The sequence below is a fragment of the Gorilla gorilla genome, chromosome 10, assembly GCF_029281585.2.
Source record: "Gorilla gorilla gorilla isolate KB3781 chromosome 10, NHGRI_mGorGor1-v2.1_pri, whole genome shotgun sequence".
NCBI classification, from domain to species: Eukaryota; Metazoa; Chordata; class Mammalia; order Primates; family Hominidae; genus Gorilla; species Gorilla gorilla.
The window spans coordinates 136,442,880-136,466,426 of NC_073234.2; the positions used below are offsets into that span (position 1 = coordinate 136,442,880).

At 48.1% G+C, this 23,547-nt stretch overlaps 1 protein-coding gene across 2 annotated transcripts; it reads right to left on the reverse strand.

Moving 5' to 3' along the window:
• Window positions 1-4,308: 4,308 nt before the first annotated feature.
• OASL (2'-5'-oligoadenylate synthetase like) lies at window positions 4,309-22,285 on the reverse strand. 2 transcript variants are annotated; one of them, XM_004054030.5, is made up of 6 exons: window positions 21,812-22,285; window positions 16,500-16,782; window positions 14,474-14,649; window positions 11,577-11,818; window positions 7,998-8,145; window positions 4,309-5,074 (listed from the first exon to the last, which is right to left on the reverse strand). In XM_004054030.5, exons 1-6 carry the CDS (start codon window positions 22,007-22,009, stop codon window positions 4,577-4,579), a joined length of 1,545 nt encoding a protein of 514 aa, XP_004054078.3. In that variant the 5' UTR covers window positions 22,010-22,285; the 3' UTR covers window positions 4,309-4,576. The 2 variants fall into 2 exon arrangements, with proteins under 2 accessions (XP_004054078.3, XP_055214145.1); XM_055358170.2 differs by lacking the exons at window positions 4,309-5,074; window positions 11,577-11,818 and having other exon boundaries at window positions 8,035-8,145; window positions 21,812-22,058.
• Between the last annotated feature and the right edge of the window lie 1,262 nt (window positions 22,286-23,547).

A 23,547-nucleotide genomic window follows, 5' to 3' on the forward strand; every position in this document is an offset into this window, starting at 1 on the left:
ATTGTGGAGAACACCGCCGTTATCAAGCCTTCTTCATGACCTCACGTGAGAGGAGAGGCGCGAGGCATTGTGGGGATTGTAGTTCCAAGACTTGGACCGCCATTGGCCATGAACTGTACTGGGTTGGGGATACCAGGTGGGAATGGGGAGGTGGGCGGTTCTCAAAGGCAAGAGCTAGAAGGGCCTAAGAGATTAACTTCTCCAATCATTTCTTGATGACAGATCTCCAGAGGGGATGGGAATCTCCTAAGGAGTTAATGACAGACCCAGGATTAGTTCCCAGGTTTTGATTCCATGTCATTTATTTTAGTAATTTCCCAGTCCAGCTGGGCCTAAGAAACACCTTAGAGAGCTGGTTAAACTGCAGACTTTTGGGTCTCACAAAAAATACTGACAGAATCAGAATCTCTGATAGGTGGAATCCAGGAATGTGTATTTCCTTTAATAGCCTAGGGCCTTACTACTTAGAGTGTAGTCCATGAGCCAGCAGCATTGGTAACACCTGGGAGCTCGTTAGAAATGCAGAATCCAGGCTGGGCACGGTGGCTCACGCCTGTAATCCCAACACTTTGGGAGGCTGAGGCGGGCAGATCACAAGGTCAGGAGTTCGAGACCAGCCTGGCCAACATAGTGAAACCCCATCTCTACTAAAAATACAAAAATTAGCTGGGCATGGTGGCACGTACCTGTAGTCCCAGCTACTCGGGAGGCTGAGGCAGGAAAATCACTTGAACCTGGGAGGTGGAGGTTGAGGTGAGCCCAGATCGTGCCACTGCACTCCAGCCTGGGCAACAGAGTGAGACTCTGTCTCAAAAAAAAAAAAAAAGAAAAAAAAAAAAAGAAATGCAGAATCCTGTCCGGGCACGGTGGCTCACATCTGTAATCCCAACACTTTGTGAGGCTGAGGCAGGCAGATCATGAGGTGAGGAGTTCGAGACTAGCCTGACCAACATGGTGAAACCCCATCTCTACTAAAAATACAAAAATTAGCCAGGCGTGGTGGCGGGCACCTGTAATCCCAGCTACTCTGGAGGCTGAGGCAGGAGAATTGCTTGAACCTGGGAGGCGGAGGTTGCAGTGAGCCGAGATAGCGCCATTGCACTCCAGCCTGGGTGACAGAGCATGACTCCATCTCAGAAAAAAAGAAATGCAGAATCCTTGGTGGTGTGCACCTTGTAGTCCTAGTTTCTCTGGACGCTAAGGCAGGAGGATGGCCTGAGCCCAGGAGTTCAAGTTTGCAGTGACCTCTGATGGTGCCACTGCACCCTGCCTGGGCTACAGAGCCAGACCTTGTCTCTAAAAAAAGAAAGAAAGAAAAAAAGAAATGCAGAATCCTGGGCTCTACCACAAACCCACTGAATCAGAATTTGCATTTTAACAAGATCTCTTGGTGATTTGTGTGCGTATTAAAGTTTCAGAGGCACTGTCCTGGGTGATTCAGACGCATGGGTTTGGTGTGAAAAACACCTAGTTTTCTAGGTTTTTAAGTTCTAGGGAACTTAAAAACAATACTGACTCCCAGGACCCATCCAAGACCAAAAAATTAGAATCTCTGTGGTTAAAATACCTCACAGTGAAGGATGAACAAAATCACTTTACTTTTGTCTGTGGAATGCTGTTTCATGTTTTATCTTTGAAGACAGGTATGTCAAAACTTTACTAAAATAAACTCTCTGGCCTTGAGCTTTTCTATTTCAAAGAAGAGGAAGGTGACTGATATGGTCTGAATGTTTGTGTTCCTCCAAAATTCATATGTTAAAATTGACACCGTAAAATAAATAACAGAGAGACTGACTCTCCAAAATAAAGCGTTTATTCCAGAATTGCAAGGAATTGCAATTTGAGATATGCATGCTATAGTGGACTATAGGCACATTAAAAGAGGTTGTGGCAAGGAGAAAAGACAAAGTCCACATAAGCTTCTTTGAAACAAGTACCGTTGATCACAGGAGCCTGTTGCAGGAGTTGGCATTAGCTTATTGTGGAGACACCCACTGTTAGGCAAATATTCTTGTGCAAGTGGCTTATCTATAATACTGCAGATTTTAGGAACTTCTTGAGATAATTTTTGTGACAGGCATTTGTTAGGGTTTGACATAAGTGACTCCATTTTGATACCGATAATTTCCAAAAAGTCCTCACTCCCAAGGTGATGGTATTAGGAGGTGGGACCTCTGGGAAGTAATTAATGAAAGGTTCTTGTATTGGTTCAAACCCCAAGAGCGCAGCCAACAGACAACATGAGGCAGTGTGTGTGCAGGTGGGCTGAGGCTTAAAACGGCGTCAGCACCAAATGAGGACGGGGCAGGGGTTTTATAGTCTCCTGTAAACAGGAAGTTTCTCAGTCTGTTGTAACTGCTACGTTGTACCCGGATGACCTCTCTCTCAGTCTTCAGGGGGTACGTGTCTTCTGGCCAGCTCTCTTCCTGCTTCTGCTATCTTGCTGACACATGCTGCTGGCGCAAGTGGCCTTGTGCCTTGGGACTGGGCCCGAGGAGGGAGGGGTCATTCATTCTCTTAAGCTTTCAGGCCCCACGGAGAATCTTTCAATTACATAATGGGTCCTGAGCCCTCATGAACTGGATCAGTGCCCTCATAAAAGAGACCCCAGAGGCCAGGCATGGTGGCTCACACCTGTAATCCCAGCACTGTGGGAGCCCAAGACAGGTGGATCACAAGGTCAGGAGTTTGAGACTAGCCTGGCCAAGATGGTGAAACCCCGTCTCTACTAAAAATAAAAAAAAAATTAGCCAGGCACAGTGGTAGATGCCTGTAGTCCCAGCTACTCGGGAGGCTGAGGCAGGAGAATCACTTGAACCTAGGAGGCGGAGGTTGCAGTGAGCTGAGATCATGCCACTGCTCTCTAGCCTGGGTGACAGAGCAAGACTCCATCTCAAAAAAAAAAAAAAAAAAGAAGCGACCCTAGAGACACCTTTGCCTCTTCTACCATGTGAAGACTTACTGAGAAGCTGCCATCTATGAATCAGGAAGAGGTCCTCAGCAGACACCAAATCTGCCAGTGTCTTGACTTGGACTTCCCAGCCTCCAGAGCTGTAAGAAATAAATGGTTATTGTTCATGAGCCATCCAGTGTATGGTATTTTGTTTTAGCAGCCCAGATGGACTAAGACATTGAATTTTTCATTCTTTTTTTTATTTTAAACAAGAATTTTCCCACCACCTACAATGTGGGCTGTGCTGGGCATTATGAAGGACACAAAGATGGGGACTGGAACAGCCTGTCTACCTCCTGGAAAGGAGGCACTTTTTCTGTCCCTGAAGGCAAACAGAGGTGGGAAATACACAGATTATGATTGCTAAATTGACCAGAGGCTGTTGATAACCAATTGTAGCGTGCATTTTCTATGCTATGGTAGGAGAGTAGCCCACCAGAAAACTAGGCAAAACAGGGGGGCAAAAGGAAACTTTTTATTGCTTGGAGTAAACCTGATCACATGATGTCCTTTGATAATAAAGACGCTATTACTTTCCTACAGTTTCCTGACTATTATGTACTGTTTGTGTATGGGTTTTAGGAGTTGAGGTGATTTTTTTTTTACACTGCATCATCCTCAATCTCCCATTCTTTGTCTCTTTTTGCCTCAGTTTCCCCAGTCCTCATTTCTTAGAGTTGAGAAGCTCAAATGATCAAGCAATAACCATTAGGACAGCATTATGCCCTGTGGAAATAAACAGCCCCCAAATGAGAACTAACAAAGGCGATTTATTCCCAACTTGCTATAGCAAAGGAACCAGCCACCCATCTCTTGCTTTTGACAGAGATTTAAAGACAGGCAGGAAAATGGGAAGGCTTCAGCGATGCCCTGATTGAGGCTGTTGGTATGGGGAAGCTGGAAGTGCACTCACCAGAAGCGGGGCTAACCATGTGATTGGTCTGGGGAGCTTATTTGGGTTTCTTGGGTTGGTCATAAATAGGAAGCAGGATGGGAGTGGGGTGGGGAGTTAGAGACGCTGCCAGTTATTGCCCAAGTCCTGATGGTTTGGGGTTGATTGCTGCAGAAGGTTGTGGGTCGGAATTCTATTGTACATCATGTGACCACTGTCTATTTGTATATTTAGTCCTCACACCCCTCCTCATCCTCCTCCTGGCAGGGCTGGGATAATTCTTTTTTTAAACAGATTTACTTATTTTTATGTTTTAGTTTTTAGACACAGGGTCTTGCTCTGTTGCCTGGGCAGGAGTGTAGTGGCGTGATCACAGCTCACTGCAGCTTCAACCTCCTGGGCTCAAGTGATTCTTCTGCCTCAGCTTCTTGAGTGCCTGAGACTACAAATGTGCACAACCACACCCAGTGAATTATTTTTTATTTTGTAGAGACGGGGTCTCCCTATGATACCCAGGCTGGTCTTGAACTCCTCGGCTCAAGCGCTCCTCCCACCTTGGCCTCCCAAAGTTCTGGGATTACAGGTGTGAGCTACCACGTCTGGCCTGGGATAACTCATTGTAAAACTGGTGAAGACCTGGGACCTTCCCAGTAGACAATGGGACAGAATGATTGACAGGATGAGTTCTGGAGTAGATGGCAGAAATGTACAGAGAAGTCTCCCAGAGAAAACTAACTGGCTGGGAACAGAGCCTCTCCTTTCTTCTTAGAGAGGATGAGAGTGTCACTGTCTTGGATGCCATAGATCCCCAGACCCAACCAGTCCTGCAGGACTTGGCCTTGGAATTCCAGCTGCTGCTGCTTTTTAGGAAGCCCCTGCTGGTCTTCAATCTGCTGCTTCAGACCCAGGATGAAGCTGTTGGGGTTGATGGCATAGGCGTAGCTCCCACCATCAGGATTCTTCACGAAGACCTGGATCTCGGGGGGGATGGTCTCCAGCAGATAGATGTGAGTGTGGGAGAAGATCCCATATTTGGCTAAGGAGCACCTGCTGCTGAGAAGCTGCCTCTCACTGCCAGGAACCTGGAAGGACAGACGCTGCAGGCCAGAGTAGCCCCTGGTCCTCCGGATTTTCTCTTTAACCTTCCTTATGGGCACATAAGGGTTCACGATGAGGTTGAAATCTGGGTAACCCCTCTGCTCCACTGTCAAATGGATGTCTCGTGCCCTCTGGAAGGGAGAGGGAGAAGGAGAGGTGTTAAGTCCACACTTCTTTGTCTGATGTGCAAACGTTCCCTTCATCTGTCCTTATCTTTACAATAGTAGCAGCAGCAGTGGCAGCAGCAAATGTTTAGGGAGTGGTAAGCACTTTCCAGGCTGTATACTGAGCACCTTCCATACCCTTAATGCATTTTATTCTCAGAGCATCTCTATTAGTTGGTTGGTTCTACTGTTATCCCCATGTTATTGATGAGGAAACTGTTTGAGCAGGGTTAGGTAATTTACTGAACACCAATCACATAGGTAGTAAGGAGCAGGGCAGATATGTGAAGTGAGGTTGGTCAGACTCCAGAGTCTGTGTTCTCACCACCTCCAGAGGCTACACTCCAGGGCCTGAGAGCCCCAGGTGGCTGGAGAGCACCTGGAAAATGCTGGAGAGGGTCAGGCCTCTAGCTGATTCTTTCCAGAAGAAATATAAGCCTTGGCTGGGTGCAGTGGCTCACGCCTGTATTCCCAGCACTTTGGGAGGCCGAGGCGGGCAGATCACTTGAGGTCAGGAGTTTGAGACCAGCCTGGCCAACATGGCAAAACCTATCTCTACCAAAAAATGCAAAAATTAGCCAGGTGTGGTGGCGTATGCCTGTAGTCCCAGCTACTCGGAAGGCTGAAGTGGGAGAATCTCTTCAACACAGGAGGTGGAGGTTGCAGTGAGCTGGGATCACACCACTGCACTCCAGCCTGGGCAACAAAGGGAGACTCTGTCTCAAAAGGAAAACAAAAAAAGAAAAAGAAAAAGAAATATAAGCCTGGCATTGCCAAGTTTTCTGATTAGCCAAGATAAAAAATATTTGCACAATGTTGTGTGTGTTTGTTTTGTTTTTTGAGACAGGGCCTTGCCCTGTCACCTCAGGCTGCAGTGCAGTGGTGCGATCTTAACTCACTGCGCCTTGACCTCCCAAGCTGAAGCGATCCTCCCGCCTCAGTCTCCTGAGTAGCTGGGACCACAGGTGCGTGCCACCACATCTGGCTAAGTTTTGTTCTTTTTTTTTTGAGATGGAATCTCACTCTGTTGCCAGGCTAGAGTGCAGTGGCACGATCTTGGCTCACTGCAACCTCCGCCTCCCAGGTTCAAGCGATTCTCCTGCCTCAGCCTCCCTAGTAGCTGGGACTACAGGCACATGCCACCACGCCCAGCTAATTTTTGTATTTTTAGTAGAGATGAGGTTTTACCATGTTGGCCAGGATGGTTTCGATCTCTTGACCTCGTGATCTGCCCACCTCGGCCTCCCAAAGTGCTGGGATTACAGATGTGAGCCACCACACCTGGCCAAGTTTTGTATTTTTAGTAGAGACGGGGTTTCACCATGTTGCCTAGGCTGGTCTTGAACTCTTGGGCTCAAGGGATCCACCTGCCTCAGCCCCCCAAAGTGCTGTGATTATAGGCGTGCGCCACAACCCCCAGCCTACAATGGCTTTTATATTCAGGAAAAATCCAGAGGCGTATATTTTCCAGCCCATGGGTGGGCCTCCTCATTTGGCCAGCGGGTCCCCCCGTTTATACTCTCTGTACCTTACTGGAGCCTCTGATTCTGCTTCTGCCTTCTGCTCCAAGCAGTTCAGTCTCCTGTTCCTGTACACATCTTGCTCATCCCAGCCTCCCATCCTTTACCCCCTCATCATCCTTTGTCCTCTGTTCTGAGTGTCTATATCTCCCACTGGCCTTTAGGGCTCATTTCAACTCCTAACTTTTTAAAGGAATCTTCTCTGGTGACTTCAGTTAACATTTATTCTGCTTCCAGACCCCCAGAGCCCCTGGTTCTGCTGCCTCTTAGCAGAGTGACCTTAGTTAATTAACCTCTCTGAGCCTCAGTTTTCTCTTCTGTAAAATGGCAATAATAGTAATGATGATAATAATAATAAAGATAGTGATAACACTTGACCTTCTTACTTTACAGAATTGCCTATGAGGATCAACTGAGACAGACCTTGGACAAGAGCTTTGCACACTAGAAAGTGTGATGTTAATAAAATAGATTTTTGTGCTCTCTGCCTATACTATAGGTTTGGCATCACATAATAATATGACTTAGTATTTTTTGTTTGTTTGTTTTCAGAGTATCTCATCTTCTCTGGTAATTCCGGCAGTTTTGTGTGAGTTTGTCTCATGGACTTGCTTCCTAACAACATAGGGTGAGTTCTCTGAGAGTGAGGGTGGTGTCTTTTTTTTTTTTCTTCTTTTTTTTTTTTTTTGAGGCAGTTTCCCTCTTGCTGTCCAGGCTGGAGTGCAATGGCACGATCTCAGCTCACTGCAGCCCCCAGCTCCCGGGTTCAAGCGATTCACCTGCCTCTGCCTCCGGAGTAGCAGGGATTATAGGTACCTGCCACCACGCCCACCTAATTTTGTATTTTTTTAGTAGAGATGGGTTTTTTCCATGTTGGCCGGGCTGGTCTTGAACTCCTGAACTCAAGTGATCCACCTGTCTTGGCCTCCCAAAGTGCTGGGATTACAGGCGTGAACCACCGCACCTGGCCGAGCGTCGTGGTCATGTCTTATTTCTGTGCCTGTGTTGTCCCCCAGCCCACATCCCTTACCCCATCCCTGAGCACAGCACTGGCACAGAATGGCTGATTGAGCTGACTTGGCTGGACCCAACTCACGCAAAGAATGATCAGGAACACAGAACTGATTCTCCAGTAGATTATGGGAAAAAGAAAGGAAAGGAGAACAAGAATTTGAAGGTAAGAAACCCAAGGCTCTGAGAGCCAAATAATTTGTCCAAGTTCACAGAGCCCGTGGGTGGTGCAGCTGGCCCTTAAACGGTAACTCTAAAGTTCTGTTCTCCATCAACACAGAAGTGAATGAGTAAATACTGAGTAGTTTATCTGTCATTCTGAGCTTCAAGCCCTTGACAGCCCAGAGAGGAGCCATTACCTTCACGTTCCAGCTGGAGATGGGGTTCTCCCTGTTGTCATAGCAACAGTCCTGTTTCAGGCACTGGGAGGCCTTCTGAGCAACGATGTCCCATCTGTACCCTTCTGCCACGTTGTGGGTGGGGTTGGCCGGATCCAGGATGATGGGCCTGTAACACAGGAAAAGGGTGCCCAGGCTCATAATGGTTTGGAGGCCTTCAAGCCAGAAAAAAACCTTCTCAGCAATTATTTAGTCCAGCCACTGAGAATTGTGATATCCACATCCCGGGGATGTTCAAGAGGGCCCCAAAACACCGCAGGAGAGTAACAGGATGGAGACAATGCTATTTCCAAGAATTCCTATCTGGGCCAGGCACAGTGGCTCACGCCTGTAATCCCAGCACTTTGGGAGGCTGAGGCGGGAGGATCGCTTCAAGTCAGGAGTTCAAGACCAGCCTGGCCAACATGGTGAAACCCTGTCTCTACTAAAAATACAAAAAATTAGCCAGGTGTGGTGGCACGCATCTGTCATCCCAGTTACTCAGAAGGCTGAGGCAGGAGCATTGCTTGAACCCAGGAGGTGGAGGTTGCAGTGAGCCAAGATCATGCCACCACCCTCCAGCCTGGGTGACCGAGTGAGACTGTCTCAAAAAAAAAAAAAAAAAAAAAAGAATTCTTCTTTGGGAGAGTGCCTTAGGTGTTTGCAAGGAATTTAGGGGGAGAATGAGGCCCCAAGAGGCATGCTGGAGGAATAACAGATGCCCTTTCAGGCAGGGGGGCCCTGTACCTTCGGAGCAGGTTTTGCAAGTTTAAGGTTAGAGCTGCTGAATTACTTTGGATAATAGAAACACCACTGCCACCAACTACTGACATTTATTGAAGCACAAGGCCAAATCCTATGCAGATTAACCTATTTTAATCCTTACAGCAATTCTATAAGGTAGGGACTGTTATTTTTATTGTTTATTGTTGTGGTTGTCCCTGTTTTACAGACCTCCCTAAGTTCTTTTTTTTTTTTTTTTTTTTTGAGACAGAGTCTCGCTCTGTCGCCCAGGCTGAAGTGCAGTGGTGCAATCTCAGCTCACTGCAACCTCCGCCTCCCGGGTTCAGCCAATTCTCTGCCTCAGCCTCCCGAGTAGCTGGGATTACAGGTACCCGCCACCATGCCCAGCTAATTTTTGTATTTTTAGTAGAGATGGGGTTTCACCATCTTGGCCAGGCTGGTCTTGAACTCCTGACCTCGTGATCCACCTGCCTCGGCCTCCCAAAGTGCTGGGATTACAGGCATGAGCCACCGGTGCCCGGCCTACATCGCCCTAAGTTCTTACAGCCAGTAGATGGGGCTCTTACCCATCTACCTCCTCAACAGAGCAGAGGTTGGGCTGCCCCCAAAAGTCTCTCCTTTCTATAAATATTGAATAAATATTTTAAAGAATATTGGCTTGAAGGAGATCTTGGGCTTGCTTATTAACTTGGGGTGACTGCAAGTCCATGATTAACACCAGCTCTTTGAGCGGGGCGCAGTGGCTCACGCCTATAATCCCAGCACTTTGTGGGGCCGAGGTGGGCAGATCACTTGAGGTCAGGAGTTCAAGACCAGGCTGGCCAACATGGTGAAACCGTGTCTCTACCAAAAATACAAAAATTAGGGCATGGTGGCAGGTGCCTGTAGTCCCAGTTACTTGGGTGGCTGAGGTGGGAGGATAGCTTGAACCCAGGAGGTGGTGGTTGCAGTGAGCCAAGATCGTGCCACTGAACTCCAGCCTAGGTGACAGAGCAAGACTCCATAAAAAAAAAAAAAAAACAAACCCCAAAACAAACAAAAAAAAACCCAGCCCTTTGTACTCCAGGGCTTGGGAGGGAGCTGCGACTTCATCTGTGTAATAGAATGTGACACAGGCTACTGGAATGAACTGGACTTTGGGCTCCAGGCTGGCTCCTCCCAACCCTGACTGCTCCCTAAAACAGTCCTGCCTGAAAGTGCCAGGCTGTACTATGGGGTGGGGTCACTGATCTAAAGTGGCTCATTCTGTTGGCTGGCAGGTGACCCAACACATGGGGTCTGTGTCCCGTGACCAGTAATCAGACTGGTTCTCTCTGGGGTTTGGACATGGGGATGATGGAGATCCCTTATACCTGGGAGGCAGAGGGGACCGGACAGGTGTAGAGAGAGAAGCAGAGGCTGAGGGGAAAAGTGCTGTGGTTCATGAGAGAGAGTGACAGAGAGAGAGAGGGAGTCTCAGGTCCTGATGCTTTCTCAATTTTTCTGGCCGTGGTTGTAATAAATCCTCTTTTCATGAGCAGACCTGGCTTTTCTTCCTTACAAAAGAGACCCAATACTACATAACAGAACACTAAATACTGTGATGTTGCTTACACAGGCCCAGAGCTTCTAACACAGAGAGTTGTCTGGGTTGGGCTTCCCCTGAAGCAGATCCCCAGATAAGGATTTGGCTTATTTGGAAAGTGATCCCAGGAAGCACAAATAAGGGAGTGAGACAGTGAGACAGATAAGGGAAGGCAGACAACGAAGAGTGGGTATTGAAGTAATTACTACTGTGGTCCACTGGAGGCAATCTTTGGGAAAGAGTATGGAATGGGGCCCAGTGCGGTGGCTCACGCCTGTAAGCCCAGTACTTTGGGAGGCCAAGGCAGGCGCATCACCTGAGGTCAGGAGTTTGAGGCCAGCCTGGCCAACATGGCAAAGCACTGTCTCTACAAAAATACAAAAATTAGCTGGGTGTGGGTGGTAGGTGCCTGTAATCCCAGCTACTCAGAAGCCTGAGGGAGGGGAATCACTCGAACCCAGGAGGCGGAGGTTGCAATGAGGGGAGATTGTGCCACTGCACTCCACCCTGGGTGACAGAGCAAAACTCTGTCTTAAAAAAAAAAAAAAAAGTTATGCAATGAGACCCAGATTCCTTCCATCTTTTGGGTGAGGGAGCTGTGGTATTTATCCACCAACTCCCACCAGATCTGGTGGAGGGCTCTTCTCAGAGTGGGTCTGCTGGCAAAGGGATGCAGGTGCTGACAGCTGGAAGTGGAACCAACCTTCCCTAGAACGGTAAAGGCTGAGAGGACATGAATGGGACGCTGACAGCACATGCTCCAATATAAGCATTTACTCAGCATCTGCCAGATGCTAGATATTGTGGATCCTTAACACAGATTTTCTCCAACCCTTACATCAATCCTGTATCGTAGGTTCCAGTTTACTCCTGTCTTATGGATAAGGGATTGAGGCTCATAGCGGTAGGAAAATGGCTGAGCTGGGATTTAAACTTGAGTCTCCAAGATTCCATTTTCCCATGCTAGCTCCTACAAAGCACTGAAATGGTCTTCAGAGAGCAAGAGGGCCAAGCTAAGGTGGAGGGTGGCTTAGGAAACAAGGAACAGGCTTCTACCCGCCCCATGGCCCCCCAGTGACTTTGATAAGCCACCAACTTGAGATGCCAGCTGTGTTGGTGTGGGAGGTCAATGCTCAACTATGGTGGCAGCCTTACTGCTTAATACAGCCAATCCATAAAACTCTGTGCCACGTTACGCTAGCCCGTCTCTCTTTTTTTCTGTAAGATTTGGTGGGCAAACAGTGGTCCAGTACCTCTCTTTTTTGAGCTGTTTTCTGACACAATCCTCAATGACTGCATTGTGGAGTGTGTAGTACTTGGTCCAGTAGATACAGATGACTTCATACTCCAGGAGCAGGTCCATCACAGTGGTGAAGCCTTCGTCCAACATGAAATTCTCGTCTTCTTCAGTACCCATTTCCCAGGCATAGATGGTTAGAAGTTCAAGAGCATAGAGAGGGGGCAGATTGGCTCTGGGGGACCTGGCTTTCACATACTGTTGAAAGAGATGGGAAGACAGAGAGAGAGACTCAACAGGCGGGTGGATCACTTGAGGCCAGGAGTTCGAGACCAGCCTGGCCAACATGGTGAAACCCTGTCTCTACTAAAAATACAAAAATTAGCCACGTGTGGTGGCAGGTGCCTGTAATCCCAGCTACTTGGGTGGCTGAGGCGGGAGAATTGCTTGAACCCAGGAGGAGGAGGTTGCAGTGAACCAAGATCATGCCACTGCACTCCAGCCTGGGCAAGAGCGAGAACTTGTCTCAAAAAAAAAAAAAAAAGAATTTCACCGATACATTAATATTTAGCCAGAAAGTGAAAATTTTGGTCAAAAATTCAGTAGTTTGATTTGTGGAAGTAAAACTGACATATTTTCCTATGGCCATCATATATGAATATTAGCTCACATTCCAAAGTCAGAGGAGAAAAAAAAAAGCTATAACACTTTGGCCTTGAAACAAACACAGAATCATCTTGTATAATTCTCATCTCCCAAATAAATGAAACCTTGGGCCTTTCCTATAGGTCACTGACTTACTAACAAAAAAACTTTATCCCTGACTTTAGAAATTCAATTTTGAATTAAAATGTATTTATAAGGCTGGGCGCAGTGGCTCACGCCTGTAATCCCAGCACTTTGGGAGGCCAAGGTGGGTGAATCACAAGGTCAGGAGATCGAGACCATCCTGGCTAACACGGTGAAACCCCGTCTCTACTAAAAATATAAAAAATTAGCTGTGCATGGTGGCGGGCACCTGTAGTCCCAGCTACTCGGGAGGCTGAGGCAGGAGAATGGCATGAACCTGGGAGGTGGAGCTTGCAGTGAGCTGAGATTGTGCCACTGCACTCCAGCCTGGGCGACAGAGCAAGACTCTGTCTCAAAAAAAAAAAAAAATTATAAGTTAATTAATTTGTTTTGTAACTTTTTGCAAATTCATCCTTAACACTCAATTTTGTAAACCATAACTAATAACATTATAATTTTGTTAGAAATTTAAACTCATGGTAATATAACTTATTTTCTTCAATATTAGTGAAACGTTACATTCTTAAAACTTCGATGATATATAAAATGTAGGATGCCTGTAATCAGTAAGATGTAAGCCTTAGTGAATAGATAAAAAAAATACCCAGCTCAACTTACTTCACCTTCCGGGCTCAAGTGATCCTTCCTCCTCAGCCTCCCGAGCAGCTGAGACTATAGGAACCCACCACCACCCCCAGCTAATTTTTGTATTTTTGTATTTTTTGTAGAGACGGGGTTTCACTATGTTGCTCAGGCTGGTCTTGAACCCTTGGGCTCAAGTGATCCTCCTACCTCAGCCTCCTGAAGTGCTGAAATTACAGGCGTGAGCTACCACATTTGGCCGGTAACTGTTTTTTCTTTAAATCCCTGTTATATTTTATTTTATTTTTATTTTTATTTTTTGAGACAGAGTCTCGCTTTCTTGCCCAGACTGGAGTGCAGTGGCGTGATCTTGGCTCACTGCAAGCTCTGCCTCCCGGGTTCACACCATTCTCCTGCCTCAGCCTCCCAAGTAGCTGGGACTACAGGCGCCCGCCACCACGCCCAGCTAATTTTTTGTACTTTTAGTAGAGATGGGGTTTCACTGTGTTAGCCAGGATGGTCTTGATCTCCTGACCTCGTGATCTGCCCTCCTCAGCCTCCCAAAGTGCTGGGATTACAGGTGTGAGCCACCGTGCCCGGCCTATTTTATTTTTATTGGATCAAATCTTTCCTTCTGCTGTCTGATTCCCTTGTAACTTCTCTGCAAGTTTTATATAATAAATGATTTTTGTCTCTGAGTTCTGTTCTGCAGTTGGAGTTTCCGTTATCTCGGGGGAAGATTTTGTTTCCAAAACTGACTGAGCTGCTGCCTGAGAAATGTCCCTGAGGGCTGTTTACACTCACACATGCTCTCTTTTTGACTCCTGGGGTGGAATTAAAGAAATCCTTCCTCTTGTTAGTCCTTAACGTGCTGTGACGAATGGCCACAGTACCCGGCGAAGTTGACATCTGCCAGGCCTAGACTGTAATTAAAGGGTAACAAGAACGTGTGGGGTGGGTGTGGTGGCTTGTGCCTGTAATCCCAGCACTTTGGGAGGCCAAGGTGGGAGGATCGCTTGAGACCACTTCGAAACCAGGCTGGTCAACATAGTGAGACCCTGTCTCTACAAAAGAAAAATAAAAAAAATTAGCTGGGCATGGTTGTGCATGCCTGTAGTCCCAGTTACTTAGGAGGCTAAGGTGGGAGGATCGCTTGAGCCAGGGAGGTCTTGATCCAGGGAGGTGGAGGCTACAGTGAGTGGTGATTGCATCACCGCACTACAGCCTGGGCAACAAAGCAAGATCCTGTCTCAAAAAAAAAATAATAAAATAAAAGAAAAATAACTAGTTTACTGAAATACTGTAGAGCACCTATTTTTTCTCCTTCTTTCTCTGTTTCTTTCTCCTCTTCCTCCTCCTCTCCTCCTTTTCCACCTTCTTCACTGACGGTTTCACTTTACATTTCAAAAGACTAGCATTCTCTCCCTCTCTACCTGCTTCCATTTCCCCTGGGTGCAGTTTCCTGAGATGAAAATCAGGCCCTGCCTTTCCTCCTCACCCTCTTCCCTCTCCTTGCCCCTGCCATCCTGGCAGCCCCCTCACCTGCTGGTACCAGTGTTTCACCAGGCGCAGGAGGCTCTTCAGCTTAGTTGGCCGATGTTTCACGAAATTTCTCTGCAGCTCGCTGAAGGATGGGGAGAAATTTCCAGGACCACCGCAGGCCTCGATCAGGCTCACATAGACCTCAGGGGGTGGCTGGGAGTTGGGAAGAGAAGGCCCTGAGGAGTGAGGGAGCAAAGGGAGAGATTGGGAACTGAGGAAGCCAGAGGGTGGTAAGTAGTATTTTGGGGAGAGCCTGCCTTTACATTGGAATTATCCCTCCAGGGACACTTGAGACCTCATGTCTTCAGAAACCAAAGGTTTGCCTTGTCTAATTGTCCTTTTTGTGAAATTCTTACTCTGGAGAACCAACATTGGGCTTTCCATGCATCAGGCCCCTCCCTGGATGTCCTCAATGTCCCTCATTTTCTTTAATATCTGTTTTGGATCTCTTTCAATACTCATAGGCAGGCCGGGTGTGGTGGCTCAAGCCTGTAATCCCAGCACTTTGGGAGGCCGAGGTGGGCGGATCACCTGAGGTTAGGAGTTTGAAATCAGCCTGGCCAACATGGTGAAATCCTATCTCTACTAAAAATAGAAAAATTAGCCAGGCATGGCATGGTGGCGGGCTGTAATCCCAGCTACTCGGGAGGCTGAGGCTGGAGAATCACTTGAACCCTGGAGGTGGAGGTTGCAGTGAGCCGAGATCACACCACTGCACTCCAGCCTGGGCGACAGAGCGAGACTCCGTCTCAAAAAAAAAAATATATATATATAAACTCATAGGGAGAACCAGGAACCAGTTCCATGGTACACATCACTGAGACATCCCAGCACCCTCTTCCTTGCTAAAATCAGATCCTGTCTCTTACACCTTCTCCAAAGAGCAACTCCACGCAGCCAGCCACTACAGCTGATAGGAGTTAGCACATGAGATGAAACCTCTAGGATCTGGGCTTGCAGCATGTAGGTTTTACTTCAAACACCTAGGACTCTGCCCGAGGACAAACAACAGGGGCCACTGAGTTAGTGCTCCCAAAGCAGCCCCCAACCAGTGGCGGCTGGGAAGCTGGTGAGTAAGCACGCCAGCGTCCCACTTGGGATCCCGAAGAGGTTCGCTCCATAATGGGACTGTGAGTTCTCCCAGGACATGAAGCTCAGGGTGGTGACTTGCCCATGGATGCACGTTGTATTGAATTCTTGCCTTTCCCATCTCAGTTCCATACTTCCCTACCGGTGTTTCCTGGGAGGAATACCCAAAAAAACTGCTTATCCTCACATCCATGTCTTAGGATCTGCTTCTATAAAATGCAGTGACAGACCCCCACTCCCACTTTTAGCTCCTTCCCCTCACTGGGTGTCAGAGCCTCCTGAATGTTCTTTCCCCAGAAAGTCACTTCCTGAGCACCCTTTCTGTGGTTACCCAGGCCACCCCATTCTTTTTCTCTGAGCATTTACACCATTTGCAATCATGTTTTTTGTTTGTTTGTTTTTTTGGTTTTTTGTTTTTTTGAGACGGAGTCTTGCTCTGTTCCCCAGGCTGGAGTGCAATGGCGCAATCTTGGCTTACTGCAACCTCCGCCTCCTGGGTTCAAGTGATTCTCTGCCTCAGCCTCCTGAGTAGCTGGGATTACAGGCGCCCACCACCACACCCAGCTAATTTTTTGTATTTTTCGTAGAGACGGTGTTTCACCATCTTGGCCAGGCTGGTCTTCAATTCCTGACCTCATGATCCACCTGCCTTGGCCTCCCAAAGTGCTGGGATTACAGGCGTGAGCCACCGCACCCAGGCTGCAATCATGTATTTATCTCTGCAATTCTTTGGTCAATTTCTGTATTCCAAGTTGAGCAATATGATAGCCAGAGTTGAGTTAATCCTGTGCACTGCAATAACCCAGCCCCAAGCATAGGACACAGATGGAATGAATAAATGTGGGTGTGTGCACGTGGCCATGAGTAAAGGTGAGACACTGGGAAGTCTCCTGGGGTGGGCAAGTGTGTGAGTCGGATGAGCTTCCCCTCCCCTTACCCAGGGCTCTGTAGGCAGGCACAATGGTGACCGTGATGGGCTCCGCAGTCCCCCTGGTCTGGATGGTGAAGACAAGAGCATCTGGGACTCTCTGCTCCGTCCTCAGGTCCTCGAGCCCGAGGTCCAGCAGGTCCTGGCTTTGCCACATGGTTTTCCATATCAGCCTCAGAACATCTTGGTGATGCTTGGCTGCCTCCTGGAAGCTGTGGAAACAGCTCAGAAACGCCACCAGCTCCACCTCTCTGGTGCTCCTGAGAACCGTGCCATTCCCGAAGGAGCCCACCTGCAGAACACAGAGCCCCGTCACCCTGAGGCCCACTGCCATGAGCCAGGCAACCCCTGCGGCACTTCACATGCACTGTCTCACTGAATGCTCACCATCCGCTGAGGGATGGGTTGTGGGTAGTACTAATACCCACACTTTACAGGTGAGAAAACTGAGATGTCTGGAGGATCTCGAGACATGGGATGGAGAAATGGGGCAGCCTGAAAAAGATCTTGACACTTCCCTGTTTCTTAGCTAGGTAAACGTTCTGACTCCTAAGACCTTCATCTCTAAAATGAAAGCAATGGCAGAATATGAGTCACTGGGCTACTGGGAGGATCAGATGAAATAATGTATGCCAAGGGTTTGGTGGGGTGCCTGGCACACAGGAAGTCAGCAACACATTTATCTTTCTCCTCATTAGTCACTTGTCCCAGGTCTCGCAGTTTGCAGCCCTCAGAGCCCAGCCTCTTTTTTTTTTTGAGACAGGGTTTCACTCCCGTTGCCCAGGCTGGGCTGCAGTGGCGTGATCTTGGCTCAAGCAATCCTCCCACCTCAGCCTCCCAAGTAGCTAGGACTACAGGCCTGCGCCACCATGCCTGGCTAATTTTTGTATTTTTTGTAGTGACAGGGTTTTGGCATGTCGCCCAGGCTGGTCTCGAACTCCTGGACTCAAGCGATTTGCCACCTTGGCCTCCCCAAATGCCCAGCTTCTTATCTACTACACTACATTGCTGCTGAGACCCAGTCTTCTTATCCACAGAATAAGGCCAACTCCAGAGGAATGGTAGCATCTACTCCGTAGGGTTGTTTGAGGATTCTGGGAGTGGTGGTGGGGCTGAATAATTTCATGACATTATAAAGCAAGGAGCAAGTTTGCCTGGTGGATTTAAGAGCCATAGGCTGCGAAATGGAGCAGCCTGAAAAAGATCTTGACTCTTCCCTGTTTCTTAGCTGGGTAAACATTCTGACTCCTAAGACCCTCATCTGTAAAATGAAAGTAATGTTGGAACAAGAGTCACTGGGCTACTGGGAGGATCAGATGAAATAATGTATGCCAAGCGTTTGGTGGGGTGCCTGGCACACAGGAAGTCAGCAATACATTTCTCTTTCTTCTCATTATCCAGCTGACTTAGACAATCTCTTCTGCTGCCGGGGGGGTCAGTTTTCCTGTTAGTAGTGGAAGAAGGTCGAGAAGGGATTTTTCGATGTTTTGAGATTCTAGATGAGCTCTCCAGGCCCTGGTGCCTCTGGTATGCAAAGCGCCACAACTCTCTGGCCTCCTCTCCTTCTCATTCTGTGTTGGGAGGTGGAATTGCTAGGGAGGCATCAGACCCCCAGAGGGCTACTTTTCTTGGTGGATGGAGTCACTGCACAAGAATCAGATTCCAGCTGTTGCTGGATGATATAACATGCCCTGTGTGACATGAGCACGGATGCTGGATGACATGAGCACGCCCTGTGTCTGGCACCCCTGAGAGCCCTGTATACATATTATTCCTTTTAATCTTTACTTCCCAGCCAGGCATGATGGCTCATGCCTGTAATCTCAGCACTTTGGGAGGCCAAGGTGGGCGGATCATGAGGTCAGGAGTTCGAGACCAGCCTGGCCAACATGGTGAAAGCACATCTCTACTAAAAATAGAAAAATTAGCCAGGTGTGGTTGTGTGCACCTGTAATCCAAGCTACTGGGGAAGCTAAGGCAGGAGAATCGCTTGAACCCAGGAGGCAGAGGTTGTGGTGAGCTGAGATCTCGCCACTACACTCCAGCCTGGGCGACACAGCGAGACTCCATCTAAAAAAAAACAAAACAAAACAAAACAAAAAAACAAAAAACAAAAAAAACCCCTTCACTTCCTGTATTGAGGTGGGTACTAGGAGAATTATCTCCAATGTACAGATGAGAAGACTGAGGCAGTGAGGAGCTTGCCATGGTCTCCCAGCCAGAAGGCAGCAGAGTCAGAGAAAGAGCCAGAACTCAAGTAGTGGGTGGTTCTTCCGCCTCTTTCTTCCTCGTGACCCAAGGCTGTGAGCCAGGCCCTGCTTCCAAGGGACCATGGGCATTCAGACCCAGCACCTCCACCCCCGGGAGACGGTTGGAGATGGCACCCTGTGTGTGAATGAAGGACACATTCCCCCCGAAGGCCAGTCTAGACTTCCCTTTCTTTTTGAGACAGGGTCTTGCTCTGTTGCCCAGGCTGGAGTGCAATGGCATGATCTTCACTCACTGAAGCCTCGACCTCCTGGGCTTAAGCAATCCTCCCACCTCAGCCTCCCGAGTAGCTGGAACTACAGGCATGCACCACCATGCCCAGCTAATTTTTTATATATTTTTTGTAGAGTCGGGGGTCTCACCATTTTGCCCAGGCTGGTCTCGAATTCCTGGGCTCAAGCAATCCTCCCACCTTGGCCTCCCAAAGTGCTGGGATTACAGGCGTGAGCCACTGTGCCTGGCGTAGACTTCCCTTTCTGCCTTTCCCACTGGTAAGATCCAGGCAGAGAGAAAAGAACACATCCAGAACAGGCTTCCTGATTTGCTTTGGTTTTAAACCTATTTAAGCACAATTCATTTGAAGACGAGCATTCCCTTATGTGGACCAGCTCCGCTCACTAGATTTTCAGAGGGTAGGGATCGGGAGGGTTTAGACTCTAAATAAGATATATTATTCCTCATTAGTCATGGCTCACTGGGGATTGCTACCATTTAGTGGTTTCAAGAGGAAAAGTGGCTATGATGTGCAGGAAGTATTTGAGGCTTAGGTAAATAGCATTTCCTGCCGTAAAAACTCATTCTTGGCCAGGCATAGTGGTTCACACCTGTAATCCCAGCATTTGGGGAGGCCGAGGTGGGTGGATCACTTGAGGTCAGGAGTTCGAGACCAGCCTGGCCAACATGATGAAACCCCGTCTCTACTAAAAATACAAAGATTAGCCAGGCGTGGTGGAACACACACACACACACAATAAACTTATTCTTGTAGCATCCTCCTCTTACCAGACATTCCTTATTTCCTCCACTTTATTCTCAAGGTTGTTGGGGAGGGGGTGGTCTGGGAGGGTCTGCCAGAGTCAGACTTGAGTCTCAGGCCCAGAAGAAAGCTTGGCAAGAATTATAATGATGCTTCTGTTTCTGAGCATTTATCATGCATGAATCATTCAGCCTGCATTGCACCATTGGCTTGGTGAGGGAGAGATGATGATGATGCCCCAATCACAGATGAAAAGAATGTGGGTTTGAGAAATACGAGTGGGAAGGTCAAAACCACACAGCTGGTAAGGGAAGAAGCGAAGAGTCTGTCTAATATCAAAATTTGTGGTTTCTCACTTATAAATTGTATCAGGCTTCATATGCTGGGGATAGGTGCAAAGAACGGGTAGGGGCCCAGGGCTTCTAGATCCCTCTGTAAGTTGGTTGCCCCTAGAGAGAGAACTTGAGCACTGGGCTGGGAGTCAGGGGTCCTAATTCTAGTCTTGCCTTTGCCACCAACTCACTGTGTGACCTTGGGGTATCTCTCACCCTCTCTGTGCCTCGGTTTACTTAATTATTTAAGTGAGTCATTGGTGAGACTGATTCTCCAAAGTCTTTCTAGCTCTGACCCTCTTGAATTTTGATCTTAGCTAGCACAGGCGGTGGCATGACACAGCTGGAGGAAGGGCTTGGGGAAAAATCTCAGTGAGGGGAGCTTGGGTCCCTTGAGTCAAGTTCAAATCCCAGCTTCAACACTGTGTGACCTTGGGCAAGTCACCTCACCTCTCTGAGCCTCCATTAAAAAATCATTTTAGGCCGGGTGCAATGGCTCACTGTAATCCCAGCACTTTGGGAGGCCGAGGAGGGCAGATCATGAGGTCAGGAGATCGAGACCATCCTAGCCAACACGGTGAAACCCTGTCTCTACTAAAATACAAAAAATTAGCCAGGCGTGGTGGTGGGCGCTTGTCGTCCCAGCTACTTGGGAGGCTGAGGCAGGGGAATTGCTTGAACCTGGGAGGCAGAGGTTGCAGTGAGCTGAGATCGTGCCACTGCACTCCAGCCTGGTGACAGAGCAAGACTCTGTCTCAAAAAAATATCATTTTATTGGCCGGCCAGACATGGTGGCTCACACCTGTAATCCCAGCACTTTGGGAGGCCAAGGTGGGCATATTCTCGATCCCAGGAGTTCGAGACCAGCATGGGCAACATTGGTGAAACCCTATCTCTACAAAAAATACAAAAATTAGCTGAGCATGGTGGTGCATGCCTGTAATCCCAAGCTATTTAGGAGGCTGAGGATCACCTGAGCTCAGGGAGATTGAGGCTACAGTGAGTGGTGATTGTGCCACTGCACTCCAGCCTGGGTGACAGAGCGAGACCCTGTCTCTAAAAAAAAAAAAAAGTCATTTTATTATCAAAAAGTTAAAACACATAGAAAAATAGATGATACAACTAACACTCATATACCCAACTAGTTGATTCAACAAGTCTAAATTCCTGGCTACATGTGCTTAATCTAAGCCACGTTAAAGTAAATTATAGGCGCCAAGGAACTTTGCCCCTAAAATACTTCAGTGTTCGTGTCCAAACCAAAGAGAACCTTCTGATAACCACAAAACTACTGTTACACCTAACAAAATCAACAATGATTTCCTATATCAGATATATATACTATCTGATATCTAGGCCAGTTGTCCCCAAACTGTATTTTACAGATGGTTCATTCACACCAGGATCCAACCAAGGACCTCGCATTGTATTGGTTCTGAGCCTCCATTTGCTAATCTGTAAACTGGGCAAAGAATAGTACCTATCTCACAGAGCGCAAGAATTAGAGATAGTGTATGTTAAGAGGTTAGGCCAGTGAGCCCCCAAATGTGAGCTATTATTACTAGACTCATTCTACTCAAGGCAGTGGTGCAGTGGGGTGTAGACAGCTAGGTGGGATGGGGTATTCTGAGATGTCATCAGCATGGGCTAGGGATAAGGAGGACAGGGGTCCCCAGCATCCCCAGGGACGTGGACTCTGATACTGGGTTTTGTCTTGCGTGGGGGCTGGAGGAGCCCAGTCTTACCTTGACTACCTTCAGCACCCGCACATCCTGGTCCAGCCCACGCTTCCCCTGGAAATGCTCCTGCCTCAGAAACTCCTCCACGGTCCGCACAGCGTCTAGCACCTCTTCCTTCCACTCCCGGTGGGGCTGCAGCCACTGAGCCACGAAGGAGTCCAGCCTGGAGGCTGGTGTGCTATACAGTTCCTGCATCAGTGCCATCTCTGTCCCGAGAGTACCGCTGCTGGGCAGATATATAGCCAGGCTCCTACCCAGCTCCCTGGCACACACCTCCTTTTTTAAGGTAGCTCCTCCTCAGCTGCCCTCCAGTGCTCTATGGGAGGAGGGACCCTAGCAGAGAGGAAACCAGGTGTGATGGGCTGACTCCGGGTCCCCCTTCTTGGAGACCCTCTTGCTGCAGTAGGGGCACAGGAGGACTCTGGGCTGAGGCTGGAATATCTGGGGCCACCTTAACAGGCCGGCCGTCTAGTCAATCTGTTATCAGTTTCGATTCTCAACTTTTAGAGTTCTCTTTTATGACGTTGGGAAACTGAAGTTGGATAGTGTTTGACCCCAAAGGAGGCAACTTGCCCAGTAGGTTGGGGTTGGATAGTTGTTGGTCAATTCAACTGCTTAAATCTGTCTAAGGAAATTGAGGCTTGGGAACGGAAGGGACTCACTCACGTTCAGGTGGTGGAGTGAGAATCTGGAGCCCAAGAGAACAGACTGAGAATTCTAGCCTACCTGTGCCAGACTCTAACCTCTTTGACCCTCACTATTCATAGAGTGGGTTTTTTTGTTTTTTTGTTTTTTGTTTTTTGGGTTTTTTTTTTTTTTTTTTTTGGCCGGGTCTTGCTCTGTTGCCCAGGCTGGAGTGCAGTGGTGCAATCTCAGCTCACTGCAACCTCTGCCTCACGGGTTCAAGCGATTCTCCTGCCTCAGCCTCCCTAGTAGCTGGGACTACAGACATGTGCCACCACGCCCAGCTAATTTTTTTTTTTTTATTTTTAGTAGAGACGTGGTCTCACCATTTTGGTCAGGCTGGTCTCAAACTCCTGACCTCAAATGATCCGCCCACCTCGGCCTCCCACAGTGCTAGGATTACAGCGTGAGCCACCACGCCTGGCCCATAGAGTGGGTTTAACAGGTATTATGATTCACGCACTGAACCAAGAAGTTCATGCATTGAGCCAAGAAGACAAAATAAAATGAGGTTCCTGTTCCAAGGGGACTCCCAGAATGGTGGAGGAGACACAGAAAAAAGAGACTCCAAAAGTCCAGTGCGATGAGTTAAGTAGGAAAAAAGCATGAAAACATGAAGCCGGCAGATGAGTTTCCTTTGGTGTTAGCAGACACCTGCTTGAGAGGAATCTTAAAGACCGGGGATCCGGGCTGGGCGTGGTGGCTCATGCTTGTAGTCCCAGCACTTTGGGAGGCCAAGGTGAGAGGATCACTTGAGGCCAGGAGTTCAAGACCAGCCTGGGCAACATAGCTGGACGCCTGCAACTTCCCAAACTCTGAATAATATTAAGTGCTCCAGGGCTTAGTCCTGGGTCCTTTTCTCTTCTTGTTCTAGACTTACTCCCTTGGTGATTTCAGCCAGTGATTAAATGTTTTTACTCTGGCAACTTCCACATTTTAATTTTGTTTTTATTTATTTGTTTATTTTTGAGATGGAGTCTCACTCTGTCGCCCAGGCTGGAGTTCAGTGACGCAATCTCGGCTCACTGCAACCTCTGCCTCCCGGGTTCAGGCGATTC

Excerpts from the sequence above, each read along its gene's own strand:
- OASL (XM_004054030.5), bottom strand. The coding sequence starts at position 22,009 with ATGGCACTGATGCAGGAACTGTATAGCACACCAGCCTCCAGGCTGGAC. Across the intron at positions 16,783-21,811 it reads GGGTGCTGAAGGTAGTCAAG|GTGGGCTCCTTCGGGAATGG; the intron begins GTAAGACTGGGC and ends TGTGTTCTGCAG. Across the intron at positions 8,146-11,576 it reads AAACAGCTCAAAAAAGAGAG|GCCCATCATCCTGGATCCGG; the intron begins GTACTGGACCAC and ends CCTGTGTTACAG.